A 25,440-nucleotide genomic window follows, 5' to 3' on the forward strand; every position below is an offset into this window, starting at 1 on the left:
TCTTCCTCTTTCTCTTTTTGTTTATGATTTGTGTATGATTATCAATTTCAAGTAGTGGTTGTTGAAACTAAATAGGCAACTGTTGCTATTATTTAATTTGTCTATCCTCTTAATTATATCCTCTTATGCATAAATTTATATGTAAAAATTTTGTGGCTATCTTCGTCGTTATAAGCACTAAATAGTTGACATTCTATCATATAAAGAGAGACACGTAAAATTTTTATGGGCTTATTGTATCTCATATTATAGAAAATAAATTTATCTGATACATATATAAAAATATATGAGGTTCACGTTTTCTCTCGTGAACTCACATGAACCTCTTATATTTTTATATGTGTATAGGAGATTTTTTTTTTATACAAGTAACAAATAAAATTTATCTTCTATAATATAAGAAATATTAAGTTGAATTTTTATATCACCAAAACAGGTAAAATTTATATATAAAAGAAGACCCTACAAAGCGGGAAAGCAACACCTGACTCTAGAGGAGGAGAGAGATGGGACATGGTAAAGGTCAAGGTGACCTGTATTGTGCCAAAATTTTAGGCTTAGCTGAGAGGAATGTGACTAAACTTAGTGGCCATGCGTTAAAGGATTGGTCACTTTCAGCCTATTTGGCCCAAGGGTTGTTAGGGCCACGCGAGACCCTAAGACAGACATTAAATATTTTTTAATTTTTATTAAATAACTTATTTTAAGAAAAAGTTTTATTATATTATTTAAATTTTTTTTGTAATGCTCTATACAAATATTAATTAAAAAATAAATATGTATTTAATATGGTAAAAACATAAGAAGTGTTTAATATTTTCCTAACTCTACCAGAACGGTATACTTCAAATATTCTTGCTCGTAGCTTGCCTTATCATAAAATTATATAGAGTTTTCCTTCACCTCGAACATTTAATTTACTAAATAAATGTTATTTTGAAATTAAATTAATCTTTTGATAAAATCTGTTAACATCAAATTAGTCCTTTTTTTAAATAATATTTTTGTGTCAAATTTTGGCATCAGATAACATTTTTTCACATATTTACTATTTGAAGACTAAATTAGTGATAAATGTCGAGACTATCAATTTAATTCGGTATAGAATCAAACAGGGTATAAATCAAATCAAAATCCAAGTTCTTGCCAACTTTGAACTTGGAAGAAAAGACAAATAGTTTGTTTAGCATACAGATTTACGGGGCGTTTGCTAATCGGTATTTTTCAAGATTTTTAGAAAATTAATTTTTTTTAAATTTTTAATTTTTGAATATTATTATAAACTGAATATTTTTAATATATTTTTGAAAATCGAGATTTTCGAATAAAAAAAAATTCTCCTCTACCAAATGTCCCTAAGGGGACATTTGGTTGAAGATAAATTTTAAAAATACTAGAGAAATGTAATTACTAGATATCTATAGGAAAAATTGAATAGTTGGGGAAGTTAAAAAAAAAGTAGTTTGGCTTGACAAAATTTTATCAGAGAAATATATGATAAAAAGTGTGTCAACAGTGCTTTACCCGGATTTTCTCAAAAAATCACCCTCAAATCCAGTTTCTAAACATTACAAATTCCTATCTTTCTCAAAAAGCTATGCATTTCACATGGATGAAGAATTTTGGTTAAAAGTTGTTGAAACAAACATTGATTTTCTAGAAACCAAACTTCTTTTGCCTAGAAAACTATTGAAAAGAATAGAACCAAACACCACCTAAAATTTTATAATTCTGCTGCAGTCGAAGAAGAAAAGAACTTTCCGCTAACTCTTTGAAAACCGTGCCAATCCATTTATTTTTTTATTTTGTTTTTAAATAGAGCGGTTACGATTTTGGCTTAGCAAAAGAATATTTCTCTTCTGCTTTTGTACGAGAAGATGATATCCCTAGATTTAAATCGTGATTATACTTTTTCACGACAAGCTAACATAATGCAATGATGATGATGTGACACAAATTAATTTGGTATATAAAAAGTAGAAATAGCTTAAATCACGGTAAGGTAATACGTAATCTATTTGAGAAAAAATGTCATAACCATGATACATTTTATGGTCCTAATTAAAATAATAGCTCCTATCTTTAAGGCTTTAAGCCGTTGGATCCATTTGATACATATACATTTTTTTGAACAAGAAATATGATGGGCTTATCGATTTGGTCATTTGGATACTGTATTCGCTCGAGACTTCAAAGTCACAACTAAATGATCCAAGTTCTTAAAATTGCCATGTGCAAAACATTCCTTGCCACACTTGAAACATATCTCTCATCTTTCAATTTATTAGGGCTGATTTAATCAATACTTAATTCATCAACATTTTTTTGGTGAATAATCATAAACTTACTTGAGGATCCTTATGTGTAAGATATAGTGTTGATATAAATTCATTAAGTGTACCCCACACAAAAAGTCATTTAAAAAAATTATGCATATGGCAATATGAATACATAAACGGAAGCTATACATAGAGGAATGATATAAAGCTAAAAAGAAAATCATTATACAAAGGTATTGCAGGTTGCAACCATAAGCCAAATGAAGGCCAGAGTTATAATTATTCTACATACTTGTTTAATATCTCTCACCCTAAGTATAAAACCATGATTGTGCATTAAAGAGGGGGAAAAGAAACAACAAATAACACAGTATATATATATATAGCACATACATATATATTAGGCATATATAGCCGCAAGACCAAATGTAAGTATTTATTGGTATATTGTATATGAGGATATGTTATGAGCTAAAGTCCCCTTGCAAGCATTTGCTCGTAATTCTCTATGGATTGGAGCCTCTGAAGCAGTAGATGCTGCCTGAAGTTCTTGATGAAGGCTTCAGCACTAGCATTTATGTCTTCAGTTGGCTTCCTCTCCAGCTTCTTTGTCTGATCAGAGGTCTCTTTCTTCTCTGTCCCGAGTGATGTTGTTGTTGATGATGATGTTGCTGTGTTTCTCTTCTCTCTGAAATTTGTACTCTCTTCCTTTCCGTGCTCGTCTGAAAAAGCTTGATGGTTGTGGCGTGAAGGTTGGATATAGCTCCTTCTCATTGTTGCTTCTATTTCTTGAATGTCAAAGCCTATGTTGTGTTACAACTTACAATAATGAAATGGATGTTTCATATATATATATATAATCATAGGCTCATGTGCTTCCTTATAAAGACATAAAATAATACAATATACCAAGCAATTGGGAATATTATATAATTGATATTTTGATTTTATTTTTCTTTTCTAAATGTCGGTGTTAAATTTTTCAACATCCCTTGGTCTCCCCTTCAAACCATCGTCAAAGATGGGTGACAAAAGATACGGCGCGTACAAAAGTGAAGTGTTTGAAGTCTCAACATTGAAGTAATCAAGTCTTAGCGGCTACAATTATCCCACACGGATGTTCCATTTGCAATAGACCAATTCAATTTCCTGGTACTGCCCAACACATGATGAGTACCCAAAAGTAGTAACCCTGCAAAGCGCAGTGTTTGGTGAGTAAGTTGGTGTGTGAGATTAACTTTTCCAATATTATAATGATTCATTAAGAGTAGATGATTATATTTTTGATTAAATGTTCGTAATTATTTTAAGGCTTTAATGTTTTTAAAGTAAATGTAGATAAGTTATCTACATTCGCTTCCAAAACGATATTGTTTTAGATTGAAAAATTAAAAAAACTATTATAACCCTGAATACAAAAATATCTTGATTTTTGCTTCAAAACGACGTCATTTTGGATTCACTATAGATAAGTTATCTACCTTGACTGTAGAAAAAGCGAATCCTTATTTTAAAGACAAGCATTTGTTATGATTTTAATATAATAAATATTTTATTTTTTTAACTTAAAAATCCCATAAAATAATTATCTTATTCAAAGATCTATAAAATTATTAAATGTTCATTGATTTAGTTAGACATTTAGTATACATTAGTAACTTATGCACTGAGTGAATATTATAATGATTTCTCCTAATTGAATTCTTAAAAGTAATCAATAATTAATAATTGACAACCTGGCATCTATACCAACCTGCCTAAACTTTGATAATATAACAAGATTCGTACATAATGCCCATAGGCGACATTGATTGAGAAGGTCTGGGAAGCTATTATGCACATGGGGTTCTCAAAAAAGTTATAGATCTCCATGCCATATTGCCATGCTGTAGAAATGCAAAAAATGTTAAAAGGGCAAGCTGATAATTAATAATTTAAACAATGTTCTTAAATTCAAGTCCCTTAAAACTTGATAAATAAAACTTTGCCACATTTATGTGGTCATATTGGACTCAAATCGAATTAATTGAATAATCGATCAATTGATATATAATATAAAATAAAAAACAATATGGCAATAAAACGCACCTTAATGAAATTTCTGGAGTCCCTGCCGTTTCTTGCCATTAATTTGGTGGTGCCATTACTATTATTCAGCGTACAAATAGAGAGACTCTGAAAAGGAAAATGATGAGGGAATACAAAAGCAATCTTTTGCATGGGCTTACAATCCTGAATGTGACTTGGATTCTATCCCATACTATAGATAGATTTATTATCCATATCCAATATTCGTGTTTAGATGGATAGATATCCAGTTCCGGTAAACAAAATACTAACAGATAAGAACTAATAGTAGGGTATACAAATAGCTAGAAACCCTTCTTAGTTATGAAGGAAATTGTAGAAAATTTCATATCTAAATATAGGACTTCTAAATGTAAATAAATAAAAGAAACTCAAACTCATTCAATATAAAGAAACCATTACATCATGAGAAGCTAGTAAGAATTTCTTGCGGGACATCTTCGAACCACAACAGGAGGATGTTGCTGCCGACAGGGTGCAGTTACGACAAGAGTTTATAATTGCTTGACGCCTTCTATTTTTAAAAATTCATCGAAAACAATCAAATAAAGTAAGAGTTTTTATTATTATTATTATTATTATAGATTAAGATTAGAGAGACAAGCTCTTAAACATAAATGTTAAAAATTAAAATCATTCAAAAATTATATGACTATCAATATTTTTTACATAATTTGATAATTTAAATATCTGAATAATCTAATAAGAGAAAAATGTATGTCGTTTTAAAATACACAATTTTATCTCAATTTAAGTGAAACTACAATATTTTGATATATATTTGATGAATTTTTATATTATCTCCTCTAGGAAATTAAAAGAAGAGAAAAAAAAAATATTGTAGAGAAAAAATATAATAAGAAAATTATTAAATATGTATTAAAATATAATCTTTTCATTTAAAATATACAAAATTATATTTTTTAAAATAATAAATAATTTTTCTATAAAACAATTTCAAAATTTGTTATTTATACTCTCAAAATAAGACATTTTTATTGCTTGATATGCTCCCAATTAATCATCAAATACTTGAGAATTATTTGAAAATCCAATAACATTGTCAACACAATCAACTACATTTCATCTTGAATACCAAAAAAAAACTACATTTCATCCTTGGGTTGGGTCTGAAAGTACCATAACTTTAACCTAACCGAACCCAAAAAACACACCCTGTTGGTGGTGTTGAGGAATTGGATAATAGTCTGCAGAAATAAGAGAAGAAAAGTGAGAAAAAGGCCATGGTGGCCAAGCACTTGCTGCGTGTGCTTCCCATATGTGGTGCCCAAAACTCTATCTTTATGCGTTCAACTGCAACCCCATTATCTGGAGTTGCAATTGCAAGGCCACCATTGGATGTTAACAAATGCTGCAAATCTTCTCAAACTGTTACTGCAAGAGCAGGTTGGTTTTTGGGTCTTGGAGCAGATAACAAGAAGGTGAACTTGCCTGACACTGTCAAAGCTGGTGACCCTGTTCTACATGAGCCTGCCCAAGAAGTTGACCCTAATGAGATAAATTCAGAGAGAGTGCAGAAGATCATTGATGACATGATCAGGGTCATGAGGAAAGCTCCTGGGGTTGGTCTAGCTGCTCCCCAGATTGGAATTCCTTTCAGGGTAAGTTTTATTCTTGTTAATTTTGTGTTTTCTGGCTTCCCCATTTTCTAAAATTTGTGCCTTTCTCCTCTTTCATTCATTCTAGCTTAATTGCCTTGTGTGTGTGTGTGTGTGTGTGCCAATTTCATTATTTGTTATTATTATTTTGGTGTCACTATCATTGTTTAGTGAGGAAGAAAAGTAGATGATATAATGAAATGTGTGTAAATATCAGTGGTGAACCTAGAATAAAATTTTTTAGGGAGCTAGTTGATTGACAAAGTCGTCCAACTAAGTTCTTTAGAATTTCAAATGTTTTAATCACACATTTTTTTAATTTTTTTTTTTTTAACTTAAAGGAAGAAAAAAGGTTGAATGAGCTGCAGCCTGCATGGGGACTGAAATTCTAATAGATTAAGGGTGCACTTGTTTTGAAACGGTAAAAAATTTAGAATGGAATTACTTCATGCTTGCTTGGTTAAAACAACAATGTGGAACAATTGAAAGTGAATTTGTGCAACTCATTTACATTCCAACTTAAAAAGTTTTGCCATTCCTATGATTTGTGAGTGAGTTGAAGGTTTACCCTTTACAAAAATAAAATCTTTCCAACCCACCCTATTTTCACTCATTGGTGGCTGAATCTTTATTGCTTAACAAATAACAATATGCTGAAATATTAAAGCATCAAGGTTTATTAAGTTAAAATCTTCTGAATATTACTGCATAATATGCAGCTGTTTAAAAATATACATTTTTGTCTTTTCATGTATGCAGATAATTGTTTTGGAAGATACCAAAGAATATATTAGTTATGCCCCAAAGGAAGAGACCCAAGCTCAAGATAGACGACCTTTTGATCTTTTGGTATGTTCATATGCAGAGAAAAAGAGAGTATTAAAATTAAATCTATATAGTTTTGTCCTTAAGGTCTGTTACTTCAGTACATCATTCATTAGTTCTCTTGAGGCAGGTGATCCTGAATCCCAAGCTAGAGAAGAAGAGCAACAGGACTGCACTTTTTTTTGAAGGTTGCTTGAGGTGAGCCAATAATTTACTTTTTCCATTTTCCTTCTGTGTTACCACACTTGCTTTGCCAGACTATCAATTCATGTGTCTGTGCTAATAAGTCATAACAATTCAGTAGCTGAGATGAGAAGTAGAAGCTATAGCATTCCTCTTATTACTCTATGAAATTTGTGCATATCTTATTTGAACTTTTACTGTCGTGACTCTCAATAGTCTTTTTTGGTTCTTTCATGGGTAATGGCTAACTTCCTGTAAAATTTTGAAGGAGACCAAGATCATTAGGGATGTGCATGGGTCGAACTGAACCGGATTTTTTGAAAAACCGAACCGAATTGGTTTAAATGATTCGGTTCGGAATCGATTCGGGTCGATCGTATTTTAAAAAGAAAAAAAATTTAAAAATTAAAAAATCAATTAATAAAAATCAATTTGGTTCGGTTTGAAAACAGTTCGGTTCGGTTCGAAAACAGTCCGGTTCGGTTCAAAATGGTTCGGTTCTTAAACTGATTCTAAAAACCGGTTCGGTTCATGAACTGGTTCATTAAAAACCGGCTTGGTTCATGAACTGATTTTTTAAAACCGGCTATTTAAGGGTGGTTCGGTTCATGGTTCAGCTCAGTTTTTTGGTTATTTTGCACACCCCTAAAGATCATATCCTATTTCTCTCAATTACTTTCAAACAAGAAGAAGAACTAATAGGAAGATGCAGTCACTGAAGCAACCAATATGACGCTATCTAATGATTCTCTCTTAACCTGTTCTATTAAGAGAGAACTTTTGTGGTTCTTATATGCCTGATGCATATATTCCTCCATTTAAACAATTGCTTCAGAGATGATGTGCTAGGGGGTTATTATTTTTTGCTTAATGACTAAAGAGCATTAATTCTTACTTTCTTCCATAAACAAGGTTTCTCAACTTGGTAATACCTCTTGGTTGGCATCCTGTAATGAGTAGATAGAAGTTTTGATAATACCAGAAGATTAACTTGAAGATGATTGTCTGCATATGCTTAAATGATTTCAGATTTTAAAACATTTGAATCACCAGAATGCTCTATTCCTTAAATGCTGATCTGTGTTGGGTATAGTTCATACTTCATAATCAGATGACGAGTGTAGTGATTGTTCGGTGCCAACAGTATGAATGTTTGAAGTATTGCTAAAGTCTAGCTTACTCACTTTATGTATTCTGATATGAACCTGTATTTGTTTTGTTTTTATAATTCCATGTCCAATATCCATCAGCTTTGAAGAGATCTAAACTTTAAGCATTTCTAAATTATAATTGGTCAATGGTGAAGTACCATGAGTATAATGCATGAACATGGCTGCAGCTCCCAAAGTGGCATGTACAACAGTATAGTGAGATATCTTAATGTTGTCTTGTCCTATTATTGTAAATATGCCACGTTTAGGTGCATTTCATTCCAACCGGTTACAATTCAAATGACATTACTTGATTATTGATGTAGGTAACAGCTTTTTCAAAATTGTAAAGTCAGCAATAAAAAAACAATAAATAAGCTTGGCTTATTTAATAGTTTGTGATTTATATAGCAATATTGTGTGCAACAACATATATTCAGTCCTTTTATCCAGGGAACCATTAACATCTTCAATGGTTATAACATTTTGCAGTGTTGATGGATTTAGAGCGGCGGTGGAGCGATACCTTGACGTTGAGGTTACAGGTTTGGATCGTTATGGTGTGCCAATCAAAATAACTGCTTCGGGTTGGCAGGCACGGATTTTACAACATGAGTGTGATCACTTGGATGGAACTCTGTATGTTGATAAGATGGTACCTAGAACTTTCAGAACTGTAGACAACCTGGACTTGCCTCTTGCCCAGGGGTGCCCCAAACTTGGCCCTCGCTAACCCAAGTTTTGGGGCTGCAGCTGCCTCTGATAAGGCCAACAACACAGGTTTCTTATGCTTGATCTCCCTCAATTTTCAATACCAGCATTTTGCCAAGAATTGTCGTTCCATTATACTATTTTTTCTGATTAATCTACTTCACTTTAAGTGTCAATATTATAGCTTATACTAGAAAAAATTTCATAAAGCTAATATTGCCACTTTGTTGAGGATAACCAACCTGTTCTAATTAAGCCATCCTTGATCCCCAATACCCTTTGTTACTCCATTTTCTTGCAGTTTTTTGCAAAGGGACATTTTGAAATCACTTTTAGTGCAACAGACATATTATTGACTTTCAAGGAAACATTGAAGTTAAGGTTTTCAGGTTGAAATACATTTGTGGAGTTGATCTTGTAAGATCTGGGTCACCATTCCTGTCCCATTCCATTGATTCTTCCCCTACCATCTACATTTCTACAGGAAGGTGATTCGCCTCATGGAAGTAATGCTATTTGCGTAGATTTGAATCATACTCACACTTCAGGATCTTTTGGTGCACCTATTGTATTTAAGATCTTTCATATATTTAACAACAACAATCAATAAAACAAAATAAACATTTCCCATAAAAAAAACATCACCAATGAACTGGAAGAGCATATGCTAAAATTTGTAATATTAATTGAGAGATTTGATGACTCTTTTTTGGATTACGGCCCATCACCCCCCCCTCAAGTCCACGCCCTTGGGAACTTTGAGAGGATGTAAATCGCGAGATGTGCATGTCGAGGCAGGAATCGAACCCGGTGCTTTGGTGCATTTATGCCACAAGACCCTAGGCTTCGACCCTTTCCACTACGCTTATGCCCTGGGGGATGATGACTCTTTGTTCATACGGTCAAAGGTTCACAGCGCTCCTTTAGTATTAAGAGTCGTACATAACCTATTAAAGTTTAAAAAAAAATTCCATAAAAAAAGTTAAAAAAAAAAAATTCTCTAATTGCATTTACTTCATATACTCTTTAATGATTAATGCTGGAACGAAATTTATTATAGATAAGGAGAAGATTTATTCAGTGTCATATAAAACTGGACGGAACATAATATATCAATTTTATTATATGTTTATTTGTATTTTATAAATAAAAATAAAACAGAACATGACAAAACAATATTATATTTTGATTTAACAAAATGTAAAGTAAAATAAAACAGTGACAAAACATTATAATGAAAAAGATTATTATAACTCTGAAATAAATTTTAATTATAAAAATACCTTAATTTCTGCTTCAAAACTACGTCGTTTTGGGCTCAATGTAGATAACTTATTTACATTTAAAAAAAGCGAACTCTAAATATAAAAGAAAAGAAAAGGAAACACTGGTGCATAGGTTATGGTGATGGTCCAATTTGGCTGCGATGTCGGTAATATGTGTAGCCCACATTTTCGGCCTAGCCGATGTTTGAAATAACAATCAAATAAATCCAAAATATGTGCAATATTCCCACCCAAAAAAATAATCATATAATAATATGTATTTTGATGACTTCAAAGATCAAACAAAAGCTATTTATGTATAAATGAAAAATTCAAATAAATAATCATAATAATTAGTTAATGCAGCAAGTAAATATTAATATCTAGTAATAAATTTTAATGTTGTGATTGTGAAAATAAAATGGATACACCGACGAGCAGTTGGGAAAGGAAGACTATTGAGTATCGACACGGTACAAAAAATAATAAAAATCATAAAAAGGTGAAATGAAAACAGGAAAAGGAAAAACTTTGAAAAATTTTAATTATTGGAAAGCAGTATATGATGTCCCAAAAGAATAAGGTTAGGAGGAGAAGTTAGTGGAAACGTTTGACAATGATTCCTTGGAAACACAATCACTTATGACAGAAACATGTTCCTTCACTTTCTCGTGGGCGGAACACTACTTGATCTATATGTCCAATGGAAATGGGGAAAAAACCATCTCGATTTGGACATGTTTGATTTTTCAACTTTCAAATCAATTATTATAGGCCGATTAAAATAATATTTAGAATGCTGCACCACCGACATTAATGGACGATTAAATTAATACTCGGATTCGTTTCTTCTTCTGGCTGCTACCTGCTAACAGTTTTTATATTTCCCATTACAATCAATCAATTGTATTGACCAAAAAGATTAGTTTGAAACTTTGAATGGACCAAAAATTATATCATCAATTGAAATGTAATTTGAATTAAAAATTCTTCTAATATCTTGTGTAAAATTTCATTTGTTTATCAATAGAATCAACCGTCAATGATCATTTTTTTTTTTTTTCATTTTATTAACTTCGGCAATAAAATTAGGCAAAATCACTTCTCATGTTATTACAAAAGAATTTTTTTGTAGCAATCAATTATAACTGTGTATAGGAATAATACATAATTATAACTTTAAAATTTATTTTTTAAAAAGTTGTCAGCTGACGTGATGGAAAAAAAAATATTTAATATTACAATTATATACTATTCTTAGTACGAAAATATTTAGGGTATTATTGCCGCATCATTCACTTAAAAATTGAAAAATAAATGTGACGCTTGAATTGAGAGAAAAGAAAAAAGAAAATCTAAGTATTTGAATGACAGATGCAATAACTATGATTGCATAGAAAATGATCTTAAACACGAGAAGTTGGAGACCATAAAATTATAACCGTTCGTAATTCATAGGTCAACAGTCAATCATCATTTGTTTTTCTCCGTTTGTTTACAAGTTACAACATACTGCATCTCGTACCCAAAGTATCCCTATCGAAAATCGTTGTTTTGACTTGATGATTTTCCTAGTATGCATAATATTTCAATTCCCAAACCCAACAGCAGAAAGAGATGCAGCCTCTAGTTATTTCTTCTACAGTCAAAAAGGGCCATTTAATTCCCTACTACACAACAATTATTGTTTGACAATAATACTAACAAGCATTATGTTTATCTCATTTTACATGAGATAAACAACTTACTTACACACATAAAAAGATATTGAATCTCATCATTTTTCTCTTTCTCTTCTTACCTGTGGATCTTATTTATAATTTTATTTCTACAACATAAGATAACTTTTTCCTATAACATAAGAAAAATATTTCCCTACTAACAAAGGGTTAGAATAGATTACCAACAAAAAAAAAAAGAATTTGGGATGAATATGTGATGCCGAGCCATTCTTAGAACAAAAAATTTGTTCATCTAGTCATTCCGGTAGCTACAGAATCAACAAGGAAACAACACATGAAATTTGACCTAACTCGCCTACCCTTCTGTTTGCTAATGATCATCACCATAACCCCACCCCCCACCCCCCACAAAAAAATAAAATAAAATAAATAAATAGAGGATGGGGATGATTCGGATGGTGGTGATTTTCTTAAATTTCCATGCACAGATGTCTGATGTGATCATAAATACATAACCAAGCGAGTTCATAAAAACATCAAACTTAAAGACTATGGTTCATTAAATTTTTCCATATTTATCACATATATATCAATATCTCATAAAACAAAAAAAAATGGGGGGGGGGGGGGGGGGGGGGGGGGAGGGGAGGATGGGGGCTCAATCATGTTCAATTATGAGCAAACCTTTTATATTTTGCAATTTTCTAACCCATCCCAAGTTTGCATAAGCGTGATCATGTGAAAGATCCCAATCGAGATTTGCTTAATTTGTACAGAGATCAAATTCTTCACGAGCCCAACAAATATACACATAATTACAACCCAACTCACCATCAAACTATTAATCTAAGACAAATAAAAAGCACAATTAATCTAACATAATTAAAATAAAGCTTGAAAAGTGAGACGCAAAAGAGAAACAGAGAGGTAGAATTCATCATTCTGTTTTTTTCCATAATATAAGAAACTCAACTCAACTCACCCTAACCTACACAAAACCAGACCTATAAAAGTGGACATTAATCGGTAACGGTAACAGCACGACATGAGTTGATTCAACAAACTACCTTGATCGACGGTTACCGGTCTTTGACCGTTGACCCTTGTCCTTAGTTTTTCCAAAAGCTGCGCAAAACCCACATACAGAGAGCTTGGGAGACGGCGGCTCGATCGCCGGAGAAACTTTTCCGGTCCGGTAGCCGCGGGCAGCGCCGTTGGAGCGGCTTCTTTGGATTGTGTTGAGTGATCCTGATCCAGGTGGTGGGGTTGTTGCTGTTGCTACGTTAAGGTCTTTAATCTCACCCTTGTCCTTGTGATGATGGTGCTCTTCTTCTTGGTCATGTTGATTCAGTTTGTTCAATTCACCTGACAAGAACCTGTCATCCCAGACAAGCCCAGATGAACCCTGTCTTCTGAAAGACATTTCAGATCTTTGAAGACCAGCCATGGCTATCTGGATCTTTCTTTCAAGTTCTATATAGCTTTAAAGTAATGTATATTATTAGTGAATTTCTCTTTATGTATGCTTATGATGATGTTTATTATATATATATATATGGATGTAAAGAGAGTAAATGGAAGAGAGTGGTGGTGAAGGAAATGAAAGAGACTTGGCAAATTGAAAAGGTCGTACCAAGGCATCTTAGTCAATGTCTATTCTTATTTTTATAATCTTTTCTACTTTTCTTGCGGTTGCATATTGTAAATATGAATTTTAAAATTAATTATTCAAATAATGTACATTTAAAATTGGGTTTGTGTTTTCTAAGGTTAGTTTAGATAACTTTATCTAATGTTCACCGAAACGACGTCGTTTTGGGGCGGAAATCATGGTGTTTTTTGTAATTTTAGGTTATTTCAGGGTTATAATAGTCTTTATCATTCTAATTTTTAAATTTTTTAACCCTAAAACGACGTCGTTTTGATGAACATTAGATAAAGTTATCTAAAGTAACATTAGATACTTTTTTCCCTTTAAAATTATGTCCTCCAGTAATACCCAATTAATTATATATAAGAGGCGTGGTGTAACTAGAGTGTCAAAATAGGCGGGTCCATTTCATCTCATTAACCTGTCATAAAATGAGTCAGTTTGCCCCCTCCACTTTTAAAAATGGGCTGAAAAAACTCGGTCTGCCACCTCCTCCCGGCCCCGCCCCGTTTGGTGGGCTGGGCGGGTTGACCCGTCTGTCAGATCTTATTTTACACTGATCCACCTCACTTCGCCTATGTCCGCCATCAACTCTTTCCCATTTTTTAGATGGGTTGAAAAACTCAACCCACTCCACCCTGTTTGGCGGGTGGAACGGGTTGACCCACCGAGCTTAGCACGTTTTGTCGGCCCTCCGGCCAGTGTCACGTGATGTAATCAAATGGGTTATAATTACATTGGAAAAAAACTATTTTGATAATTGTAATTACCAAAAATTATAAAAAATTACGATTTGATAAATAAAAAATATTCAAATCTTAATTAAATGATAATTTATTTTATTTTATCAATAAAATTAATTATAATATAACAATTTATTTTTTTTATTTTCAATCAAAGAATTTAAATATTAGCTAAACGATAATTCGAATTATTCAGACTGGAAATTAAAAAAAACTAATATTATTTAATATATATTTTTTTTAAATGAAAAATTAAATATTGACAATGACACTTTGAATTCATCAATTACGATTTAATAATTAATTTTTTTTTTCGACCATAAATAATTTGACTTATTTGATTGAAAATGAAAAAATATAATTATTTAATGGTGATTAATAATAATAAATTTAATATTTTTAAATTTTAAAAGATTAATTTTTTCGCATTACGATCTTGTGAGTTGTCCAGAGGGATGTGTGTGCAAGTCACCTGCTTGGCCGACATGATAGTTTAGCTTAAACACTTCCTCTATGCGCAATCAGTTGTACATAATGTTGTTAAAATCAACATTTTAACTAAAATTGGAAGGAGATTAAAAAATTGTAAAATGTAAAATTATAATGTAAAAAATAGTAAAAATATTTGAAATATAGTAAAATCGTTTTGGTGAAAAAAAATCATAAAAATATAAAATCGGAGTGATAAATCGAGATTTTAACAATAAATACATTTCTCCCGTTTGCAACTGATTGCATTAAAGATGTCATTTTATCATTGTTTTTAGGAAAAAACGTGTGTCATTTTGAAGGATGTAAAGTTATATCATTTTAAGAAATAGAAAGAGATAGATAAAGGAGAAGAGAGAATTGACAAAAAATAAAATAAAAGTGTGAGTTCCACCTCTTTATAAGAGTGATTGATATAAGTTGTGTCATTTAAAAGGATAAACATTTTTTCCTTGTTTTTAATATAAATTTAGAGTAGGATTTGCTTTTGTTTTTTATTTTATTTTTACAACTTTGGAATTAATCCAAAAACAAAAAATAAGTCTAAGTAATTGTTAAAAATATAAGGATAAATTATTTTATTTACTTTTTTTTATACCTATATTATCCATCATTTTTCAATACCATTATATCATAATCTTAACAGAATAGAGAAATGAAAAATATTAATTGAGATTTTAATATAATGATGTTATAAAATGGCAAGTAAAGTAGACATAAAAAAAATAAGTAAAATAATATATCCCAAAAATATATATAAAAAATCCCGTATTTATCTTCCAATGTCTATCCAATATCTAATTGTGACACATAATTTGGGAGTTAATCAGATTAAAAACCGAAACTCCATTTACGTGCCAGCTTTGCCTTCCTTAAATCACTCCTTTTGCGTAGCGTATTTATCAAAACTCATTTAAAGCTGCGTAATTTCATGGTTTATCCACATGTCAAAGTGCTATACACATAGTAATCGTTCAAACTGCAAACTCTGACATTAATTAAAGGGTTTATCATCTATCATTTAACATGACCATAAAAATTTTCCTACACACACAACATTTTGTGGGGCCCGCAGCAAAAAAAAAAAAAAAAAAAACTTCGGCACGCAAAACGAATCTCTATAACATAACACAATCACTTTTCCTACAACATAACTCTTATAAAACCCTTAATTAAAATATGTTATATAAAATACCACTTTGAATGCTTAAAGAAGTGATTGAAAAGGGCCGGGACTGTGTGATCGATGGAAATATTTAATATGATCCATGATCACTGAATTTTTTGATTTTTTTTTTACATTATTAATTTTTTTTTTCTTTTTATTCCTGATATTTTCTCTCTTTTTTAATTTTACCATCTTATTTACACTAAGGGACCACTTAAAAAATGATGATCCCAGTACACAATAAATAATCTCGTGAATGATGAACAAAACCAGGTCAGCATGTTGGTCCAGATAGATAAAAAATTAAAAAAAAACGTTAAAGAAAAATAAACTTATTTAATATTTTTAATTATCTTTTGCTTAATAATAAAAATTTCTTTAGTGCCACGAATGTATTGAATTTTCGATGTATTTTTCACTCATAATGTATATCTTACTTTTTATTAAAATCACTCTTTCACTTGATTTTAAAATAAATTATTTATTAATAATTTAACAAAAGTAAAATACGTGTCACGTTATAAGTGAAAGATGTACCAAAAACTCGGTGCATGCGTAATACTAAAAATATTTTGATTTAGTAATTAAAAAAGTTATTAAAAATATTAAAATAACTCCAAATTTAGTCTCACTTTAATTTAATATTTTTTTTACAACCATGCACCTCCTTTAAATGTAATCTATATTTTAAAAATAAAAATTATAATTAATACATAAAAATTTTATGCTTTAATAATTCATGATTTATTACTTAAATGAAATTTTAATAAATTTAAATATATAATTCTTTACTACTTAAAATAGTTATCAAAATCATACACACATATTTGAAATTTGACACTTCATCTGAGATCCGTTAGATCAAAAAATATCAATGGTGTCACATGCTTACAAATCAGAGTCGTTGATCTTTTTTGAACTAATGGCTCTCAGATTAGGTGTAAAAGGATCCTACCTCATTGTCAAAGGATCCTACCTTATATATAATAAATCACATGTATTTTTTATGAAAGACAATTTTATTCGAGTAGGTTCAAAATTAATGCTTTAAATCCGTTTTAAAAATAATATTAAAAAAAATCGAATACATTTATCATCCTTATCTATTCAACTCTTTTTTTTGGAGCTACCCAACCCTAATTATCTCTTTGAGACGAGTTGGCTCCCTCCGGTATCCCCACGAGCTTCGGCTCTTTGAGCCGGCTATGAGACTAATCCAGAGTGCGGGGGAACAGTGATGGCTAAAGGTTCAGCCCCCTCCCCAAGAATGCATTCAGCGGGAATCGAACACATATCCAACCCCACTAACTCAGCGCCAAGTTACCAACTGAACTGCACCCGTTGGGTTATCTATCTATTCAACTCTTATACACCAATTCAACTACATGATTTGTTCACTCAATCTTATTAAAGTTGATCAAAATATCAAATTGTAGATTTGACAGTGACCAGGAGACAAAATCGGATCAGAAAATTGCATAAAAGATAATGGATTAGGAATCACTGGAATATATATGAATCTCAACATTCAGCTGGGAATTACTAGTCACTTAATTAAACTATGTATTTATTTTTGAAAAGCTATGTATTTATCTTAGTCAGCATTGGCACCCTCTTAATGAAAGTGTTTGTGGTAATCCGATGCAGCTACTTCTTTCGTCGAGGTCTTGAGGAGCTGCCACTTAAAAAAAAAAAAACAAATTTTTTTTCTCATTCGTACAAACAAGTCAGAAAATACTCAATTTTAATTGGCCTGAATTATTAAATCATAGATGAGCCAGGATCATATTAAATATTTCTCCTCTCAACAGTGATATTCATATTATTGGTGTGATGCAAGCAAGGATTAAGATGATTAACTATGATTTTCTACTGCATTTTCAAAAATAAATCTTCTCATAATAATTTAATACGATACGATCATGTTACGTGAGAATATCTAATTATTAATAATTAAATTACTGATGATGATTTTATTATTCTTAATCAGAATATTTTTTCTTTCTCATCTCTTGTTATTATTGGTTTGTACATGAATAATAATATTTTTTATGATCATATTGAATAACATATAAAATTAACCACTCTTAAAAAATTCTGAATTGACGAAATGAGCGTTTGCTAATTTTTTATATAATTTTTTTATTGTATTAAATATTTCTATATTAATAACATTATCGCTCTCCTTCAAAAAACTGTCATTTACTCATTTAAATGATTCGAAAGAGATCGATATGCAGATGCAATCCCCTCACAAACAAACATGCCTCATCTCATCATGTGGGTGTCAGTTTCTTCCCATGTTCCATGTATTTTCTTTAAATAAAAAGCACTCATTATATTATCTTATATTATTTTGTTTGAAAGGTGTACAATCACCATCTCCCTTACCCTCAAAAAATGGGAAAGTGTTTGTGCATTTGGGTTTGCCTTATATTATTTTCTTTAAAAATTATAAAATTATAAATTATCGCTCTATTAGATGCAAGTTATTCCAACTTTTTAAAAACTCTTCTTCATCTTTTAAAATGAAAACAAAAAACATGAGATGCTACAATATGTATATATATATATATATATAATATTATATTATTAAATGTTGAAGTAAAATAAAAAAAAATAGATGTTATTTTTAACTAAGCAATATATCTCTGAACGGGAAGTAAGTAGGTTTAAATCTCCCCTCTCATAACTAGTAAATATTAGTTCACTATAAAGTTAAGAATAAAAATAATTATTGTTATGGACACCGCGATCTCCTTAGTGGGTTGGTTAGCTGTCTCGTCACCATCTTCAAAGGCAGCACCCTCTCTCTCAGATTGAGTAACCGAGTCACCAGCGGGAGAGGCAACAAGAGGTGAAATAATTTGACCGTTGCTGACATATACACGAGCATTTAAACCAATTATATTCAGAGGCACATTCGGATTAAATACTTGGAGTTGGTTAAGGGCATTATAGAAGGAGCCGGTGACCGACTTCTCAAGTTCACCCTGGTAAAGATGGGCGTTACACTCAGCTTCCTTCAAACTCTCCTCTATTCTCTCATACATAATCCGTAAGTCCTTCATCCTCACGGCTTCGGCAGCTTGCTCGTCTCGAAACTTTCCGAGATTTTCCTTGGCCTTTACCAGTCCGGCAGCAGTTTGGTCATACTTCTCCTTTAGAGAGGACAAATCGTCATTCACCTTCAGAAGCTCGGCATATGTCTTGGGACTCTTCTCCCGGGATGCGGATGCCTCATTCAAAGAGCGAGTATACTTTTGCTTAAGAGTCAGCAAAGGCCTCGCCAACCCGGCCATCTTCATACAGCAGAGTGCTAACTCTTCCACCTCCCTAATCTGAGCAGCGATAAGAGCGGAGGAGTTGTAGAAGGGCTCAGGAGCACAGATCGCATCCCGGAGAACGTTGTTCATTCCGCCCTGCCACACCACATGTTTCACAAGCTCGGGTGGTGGAGGAGGAGGAAGAGCTTTCATTGCTTGTTGGGCAGAAGCATCGGTGTTGCAAAATTGGCAAGTATACCGTTCGTTTCAAGTAATAAAGTGATAAGTAAGATATCGTTCCCTCGAGGATTAATGCACCAAGTACTAATTTAACTATTCCCCTTAAGTTGGAAAAGAAATTTGTTTTATTTGTGAAAGTAATTGAGTGTTGGAATTTAATAAACAGAATTTTAAAAACAAGAATACTAAAAAGCATGCAAGAATTAATCAAGAATGGAAACAAAATATGAATTTGATTAAAAATTGTAAAAAGACTGTAGCCAGGATGCACTTCACCTCCGATCCTCCCTTATATTCCTATATTGTATTTTATAACTAACTAATTGATTTGCTCAGACAATTCATTATTTTCCTATAAAATAGTTGAACCCTAAAGTTTTAGAGATTTCAATCCTTTAACCCAATTAGAATCCTAATGTCTTAGTAATCCCTCTTGAATTAAGCATTAAGCAAATAAATTAAAAGTCTGCAATCTATGTAAGCCTATGTCTAGGTCATGAACAAATTGTTATTCTACCCTTGTCCAGACTAAAATCTCAATATGTCTATTGTGAGTCCTAACCCTCAAAGCCCTATAATTTAGAGTGATCAGTTCTAAACAGGATATGAAAAATTAAACCAGGTAGAATAAAACAAACTGACTAATTAACTTATAAAATATCAATACAGAAAATATAAAGGATTCACATCGGGTCCGTGATCCCAACTACAAAAACAAACTAGCCTGACATAGTTGGCTTAAACAAATTAAAGAAATAAAAAGTATTCATGAAAACAATAAAGAAAAAGAAGAAGAAGAAGAAGAATCAATGGTCTTCGTTCTTCAACTCCGTCGGAATCCTGATCTCCAGCGTGAGCCTCCAAGAATTCTCTCCAGCCAAAGATTCTTTGTCTCTGAGGTCTGAGTCTCTATTTATAGAGTTTGTGACCTTGTGTAGAAATCTTGATCAAATCTTCATCATATCTCTTGGTCCAATCTCCCTCTGATATAGTTTGATATAAGCTTGAAAAATCACCACGTGCCTCCCGCGCTACTAGCGTGAATCCCACGCTAATAGCTGGGAGTATTGTTCTTGATACAGGAGCTTGGCGCTACTAGTGTGGATCCCACGCTAATAGCGTGGGAGTTTTGTTCACAGTTCTGGAAGTTCACGCAACTAGCGTGGTTCCCACGCTGTGTGCGTGGGTTGCAAGAAAGTCTTGCGCAACTAGCGTGAGTTTCACGCTGTGAGCGTGGATGTCTCGGGATGAAATTTAATTCTAGCGCTATTAGCGTGAGTTCCACGCTAGTAGCGTGGGGCTTCAACTTGGAAACTTCCACCTGGGCTTCTTTTTGTCCTATTTTCCTACAAAATCAAAAGGAAATCAGTTGCGTGATCTCTGATTGAGATTTATCAAATTATCTATTATTCTAGCCCTTTTTATCCAGGATTGATCAAGATTCTTTCTCTTTTTGGCTTAGATTTATACATATGCTGGAGGCATATCAAACAATTCCCATATTTGAACGTTGATGTCCTCAGCAATGTAATAAATTAAAGTTAGAAGCAAAGATTAACTTTGTGAAGAAAAACATGGAATACAAATATCAGCCCTGCCACAGATCGCATCCCGAAGAACGCTGTTCATTCCGCCCTGCCACACCACATGTTTCACAAGCTTGGGTGGTGGAGGAGGAGGAGCTTTCATTGCTTGCTGGGCAGAAGTAGAAGCATCGACATCAGCAGCGCCCACCTTATCTTTGGCGTTGCTCGCAGTAGCAGTACCTTTAACAGCAGGCGTGCCTTTGGGTCTGCCGGGGTCATCCTTCGAAAGCTCAACAACTTTCCTTTTCTTTGGCAACCCGGTGGAGGTAGCCTTGGATTGATTCAAAACCAACAACCAGCTGGGGGGCTCATTTTGTTGGTTCTCCATGCTGGGTACTGCAAAGAAGAAATAGTAAAATATAATCATCAAATGCATTATAACAAATATGTGTGTATGGGTTTGAGAAAAATGATCCATACTTAGTTCAGCATCAAGATCCTCCTGGGACTTGAAAAGAATGGATGCGACACTAGCATGCTTATGCGATTGAAGATATGTACCAATGGCAATGGCACTGTCGACATCAGAAGGGCTCAACTGGGACTCGTTGAAGCAGTAGCTCGAAGGGGGAAGTTGATAATGGTCAAATGACCAGTGCAAGGGAAATTTTCCCTCTACATCCTCGGCATTACAGTTATCAACAAACCATACACTCTTGCCGAGATGTGCAGAAACTTTAAAGAACTTGTCTTTAAAGTTCTTGAAAAAATCAGTGTAAACTCGAAAAAGTTTGCGACCAGGGATACCTCTAATGGTAACCCAACCTTTTCGTTTCGCCGATTCACGACCGGTTCGAGGAGTGAGCACTTGAAAAAAGAAAAAGAAAACACAGACAGAAGCTGGAAGAATAACATATGTGCAAAAACGCTCAAAAGCTTTAATAAAACTCCAACCATTGGGATGAAGTTGGGTAGGGGCTATCTGAAGGTGGCTCAAGAGATCAATTTGAAACTCGATCAAAGGAAACCGGATGCCAAACTGAGTTACGACATCTCAGTAAAAGAAAAAGAAAGGGGGCTCTCCTGAGTTCCCACTAGAGCAAACCAGTTCGTCCTCTCGTGGGGGGACTATATCGTAGTTCTCTAACTTTCCAACAAGAAGACCCGCCACGTCGTCCGGACCTATCTTGGAAGCAGTATTTAAAACCTCATCAGTCACCCAAAGAAACTGGGATATTAAAGAGGTGGGGGGTATGATTCGGTAGAACTCGACTCTTCTACTACCTCTGGAGGACGAGATGCCATAAAACCTAAAACAAAGAAAAGAGCTGGATCAGATGAGAATGGGCATACCTGAATCAAAAATGCTATCAGAAGAATCACTAGAAGACGATGAAGTCGACAAGTCAGAGATCATGATTGGGTCATCTGCCCCACCAGATGCGGAGGTAGACCCCGGTATATCTCCATGCCGGCAGCTAGCCAAAGTATACTAGGCCAAAGGGTCACATCATTGCTCGATAAGCTTGGAACTCAAGTAGACACAAGAGTAACAAGAAACACTTCTTGGAAGAGGGAAAGAATGACGGGAATCCCGGACGGTGGAGAAAGGATCAGGATGAATCATAGGTCTGCTAGAAGACTCAGACCCGAGTTGGGGAATTTGATGGGAGACACGTCTGCTTGAAGTAAGAGGACCCCTACCTCGGCTTGAGGAACCTCTACCTTGGGGGGCCCTAACTCCCTATTAGACAACCCGGGTCTCCTCCGAGATCTACCACCAGGGCTTCCGCGAAGCATGGCTTCACGCTCTTCCTCTTCGGTCTTGGGAATCTCCCAAAGCCAGAAACGGGCACGAGGGGGAATCTTTTTTCAAAAAATCAGAATCCTCCTCCTTATCTCCCTTGCAACACAAAGCTGAAGACAGAGGGTTTTTTCCCCTCATTTGGTTAAAAAACTAAATGACACCAAGATTTGAAATAACAAGGAAGGACGATGAAGGCAAGGTGATGAACACCAAAATGCCAGAAGGGAAGCAATACACGACCCTTTGAAAGTGCAGATTGTGGGTGTAACGAGAAAACAAAAGAAAATCAACGCAATGGCATATACGGGCCAAAGAATTCAAAATTGAAAAAGCATGCTCGGGGACAGATGATCAAACACAAGCATCTCAAAACAGAAGCAACAAAAAACAAAGGATGAGTAAAATACATGTTGAAAGGGATGAACTAGCAAGAAGATGGAGAAATGTGTTTAAGACGCTGACACAAAGTAATGCAATTTCTGCACAATGCTCAGAAGGAAAACAAAAGCACGTAATATGAGACGAAGGCTTATATAGGCATAAGTAGTGACCATTGGGGTTACGAATGCCAAAGGTTAGGGCTATTAAGGTCATTGCACTTACAAGTGATAACCGCATCAATCATGGGTGGTAACCGCAATCGTCATGGGTGGTAACCACAGCAATTGGGAATAGCAAAGGTCAGGGTCACCAGTACCATTTCACTTCAAAAGCAATGATTAGACAACTGAAACAATGCTGCTAATTAATGCGCACAAAATGCAAAAACGACATAGAACGACTGCGGCACGCTAAAGCACGCGGCCAGTAGCACGTGTCAGAATGAAATGAGTACCGCTCATAAACCAACATATAAGACAGAATACATATATATACAACTCTCAACCGAGTTAAACGCCTGATGCTTGGGGGCAACTCGCCAGTTGGATCCCAACTACTCAAGCACATCCGTTACCCGGTTGCCTATGTAAAAGTATCTCGCCGGGTTCATGCACAAATCCGTCGTACACGTAACCAGAAGGAAAAATCAAGACATGCGTATGATGCTCGGGGTCAACTCGTCAGTTGGATCCCAACTACTCAAGCACATCCCAAACTCGGCATTGGGAGACATGAATCAGAGGTTGATGCTCAACCTGCTGATATAAAGAACGAAGAAAAGTTATCTTTGAGATGAGCTACAAACTCGGAATAGATATAAGGGCTGACGCTTGAGGGGCAACTCGTCAGTTGGACCCCAACTGCTCAAGCTCACCCCTAATCCAGAAAAAAGAGGTACGAGAAATATCTCATCGGGTTGATGCTCAGCTCGTCGACATAAGGGGCAAGAGACACCCCAATGGTAAAAACTCCTGAATATGAAGAGTATGCAAAAAGTTTGCCAAAACTCAAACACACAGCCTAAAAAACCTGAAGAGACGCACAATCAAATTCACCCCGGCAACCCGGATACCCAAGTAGCCTGGCTGAGGGGCAACTGTTATGGACCCGTATAAAGGGCCCATTAAGTGATAGGCCCAATAAAGGGCAATCCAAGATCTGAATCAGTGATAATCACGAATAGATATCCATCAAGGATACTAATCCTAATACGACAGCATAGCAAGCAGGCCTGGGCTCCTATCAGAGGCACCAAAGGCCCATACACACTACCCACAGGTAACCTCTATAAATACAAGGTAAACCCTAAAGGTACGTTACGCTCTCTCTCTTACTGTTATGCTATTACTGTGCGCACACACATACCCCCCATTGGCTAACGCCGTTATAGTATTCTGTGCACAGTGATCTGCTTGACTCAAGGGTATCTCCTCCATAGATACCTTGGAGAGGGCACCAGATCCAAAAGTAACATACCAGCCTATTGGACTGGACATCCCTGTCTCGAGGACAGAACAATTATAATTTATTATATTACAACAGTAATTATTTTAAAAAATTTGATGCGAAAGATTAGTATGATTATTACATGAAAATAATAATCCAATTAATTAGTTACTTGAGATACGCAGTAGGTAGAGTAGGAAAAAAATATGATCATGGAAGTCACAATCTTAAATGATATGAATGTAAGTCTCAAACGAAGCTCGAGCTTTGGGATGATCTATCAAATTGTCACTTTTTGGAAAAAAAAATTATTCAAATGTCACGTGAACAATATTTTTCACGTGATGTAATTCGTTACGACTGGTAGCGAATTATCTTCGTCAATAATTTTATAACATGTGGCATATTTTTGTAGAAAAAAGCTAATCGGACGTAATTCGCTATTAGTGATAACGAATTTGGTACGCAATGTGGCCACATGTCACGAAATTATTGGCAAACGTAATTCGCTACCAGTCGTAACAAATTACGTCGCGTGCGTAACAGTCTGATAAAAAAATACTAATCTCCTGACATTTGGATAAAAAAATTGTCAAACACTTTCATCACTTTCCCAACCTTCGTGTCATTGTTTGCGGATTGCGCTAGCAAAAGGGAGGATACTGGATAGCGATTGAAAGTGAGTGCATTGATGATTAAGTCCACCATTTTCGATCTTCGTTTGAGGATGCTACGGCTCTTATTCCTCAACTTTCCAATATCTCAAAAATTAGATACGTCATTGAATTGAAAGCATCATTTCATAATTTTTTTACTTATCATAACTGTAGTTAAATTGGTGATAATATAAAATATTTATCAAAAAATTATTATAAATTAAAATAGAATAAATTTTAAATTAATATAAAATCGATCAAATT

At 33.8% G+C, this 25,440-nt stretch overlaps 2 protein-coding genes across 5 annotated transcripts; one reads left to right on the plus strand and one right to left on the minus strand.

Annotated features, from left to right (window-relative positions):
- The first annotated feature begins 5,506 nt into the window (after positions 1 to 5,506).
- LOC133286659 (peptide deformylase 1A, chloroplastic/mitochondrial) lies at positions 5,507 to 9,496 on the plus strand. 4 transcript variants are annotated; one of them, XM_061484102.1, is made up of 5 exons: positions 5,507 to 5,989; positions 6,746 to 6,835; positions 6,942 to 7,009; positions 8,638 to 8,925; positions 9,341 to 9,496. In XM_061484102.1, exons 1-4 carry the CDS (start codon positions 5,612 to 5,614, stop codon positions 8,876 to 8,878), a joined length of 777 nt encoding a protein of 258 aa, XP_061340086.1. In that variant the 5' UTR covers positions 5,507 to 5,611; the 3' UTR covers positions 8,879 to 8,925; positions 9,341 to 9,496. The 4 variants fall into 4 exon arrangements, with proteins under 4 accessions (XP_061340086.1, XP_061340087.1, XP_061340088.1 ...); XM_061484103.1 differs by lacking the exon at positions 9,341 to 9,496 and adding an exon at positions 9,246 to 9,324; XM_061484104.1 differs by lacking the exon at positions 9,341 to 9,496 and adding an exon at positions 9,158 to 9,217.
- Positions 9,497 to 12,513: 3,017 nt separating this feature from the next.
- LOC133286669 (MAPK kinase substrate protein At1g80180-like) lies at positions 12,514 to 13,318 on the minus strand. Its single transcript, XM_061484114.1, has one exon. It carries the CDS (start codon positions 13,248 to 13,250, stop codon positions 12,867 to 12,869), a length of 384 nt encoding a protein of 127 aa, XP_061340098.1. The 5' UTR covers positions 13,251 to 13,318; the 3' UTR covers positions 12,514 to 12,866.
- Positions 13,319 to 25,440: the final 12,122 nt, after the last annotated feature.

Source organism: Gastrolobium bilobum, unplaced genomic scaffold (genome assembly GCF_033153095.1).
Source record: "Gastrolobium bilobum isolate Gb01-03AN ecotype WA unplaced genomic scaffold, APGP_CSIRO_Gbil_v1 utg5155, whole genome shotgun sequence".
Taxonomy (NCBI): domain Eukaryota; kingdom Viridiplantae; phylum Streptophyta; class Magnoliopsida; order Fabales; family Fabaceae; genus Gastrolobium; species Gastrolobium bilobum.

Excerpts from the sequence above, each read along its gene's own strand:
- LOC133286659 (XM_061484102.1), top strand. The coding sequence starts at position 5,612 with ATGGTGGCCAAGCACTTGCTGCGTGTGCTTCCCATATGTGGTGCCCAA. Across the intron at positions 5,990-6,745 it reads AGATTGGAATTCCTTTCAGG|ATAATTGTTTTGGAAGATAC; the intron begins GTAAGTTTTATT and ends TCATGTATGCAG. Across the intron at positions 6,836-6,941 it reads GACGACCTTTTGATCTTTTG|GTGATCCTGAATCCCAAGCT; the intron begins GTATGTTCATAT and ends CTCTTGAGGCAG.
- LOC133286669 (XM_061484114.1), bottom strand. The coding sequence starts at position 13,250 with ATGGCTGGTCTTCAAAGATCTGAAATGTCTTTCAGAAGACAGGGTTCA.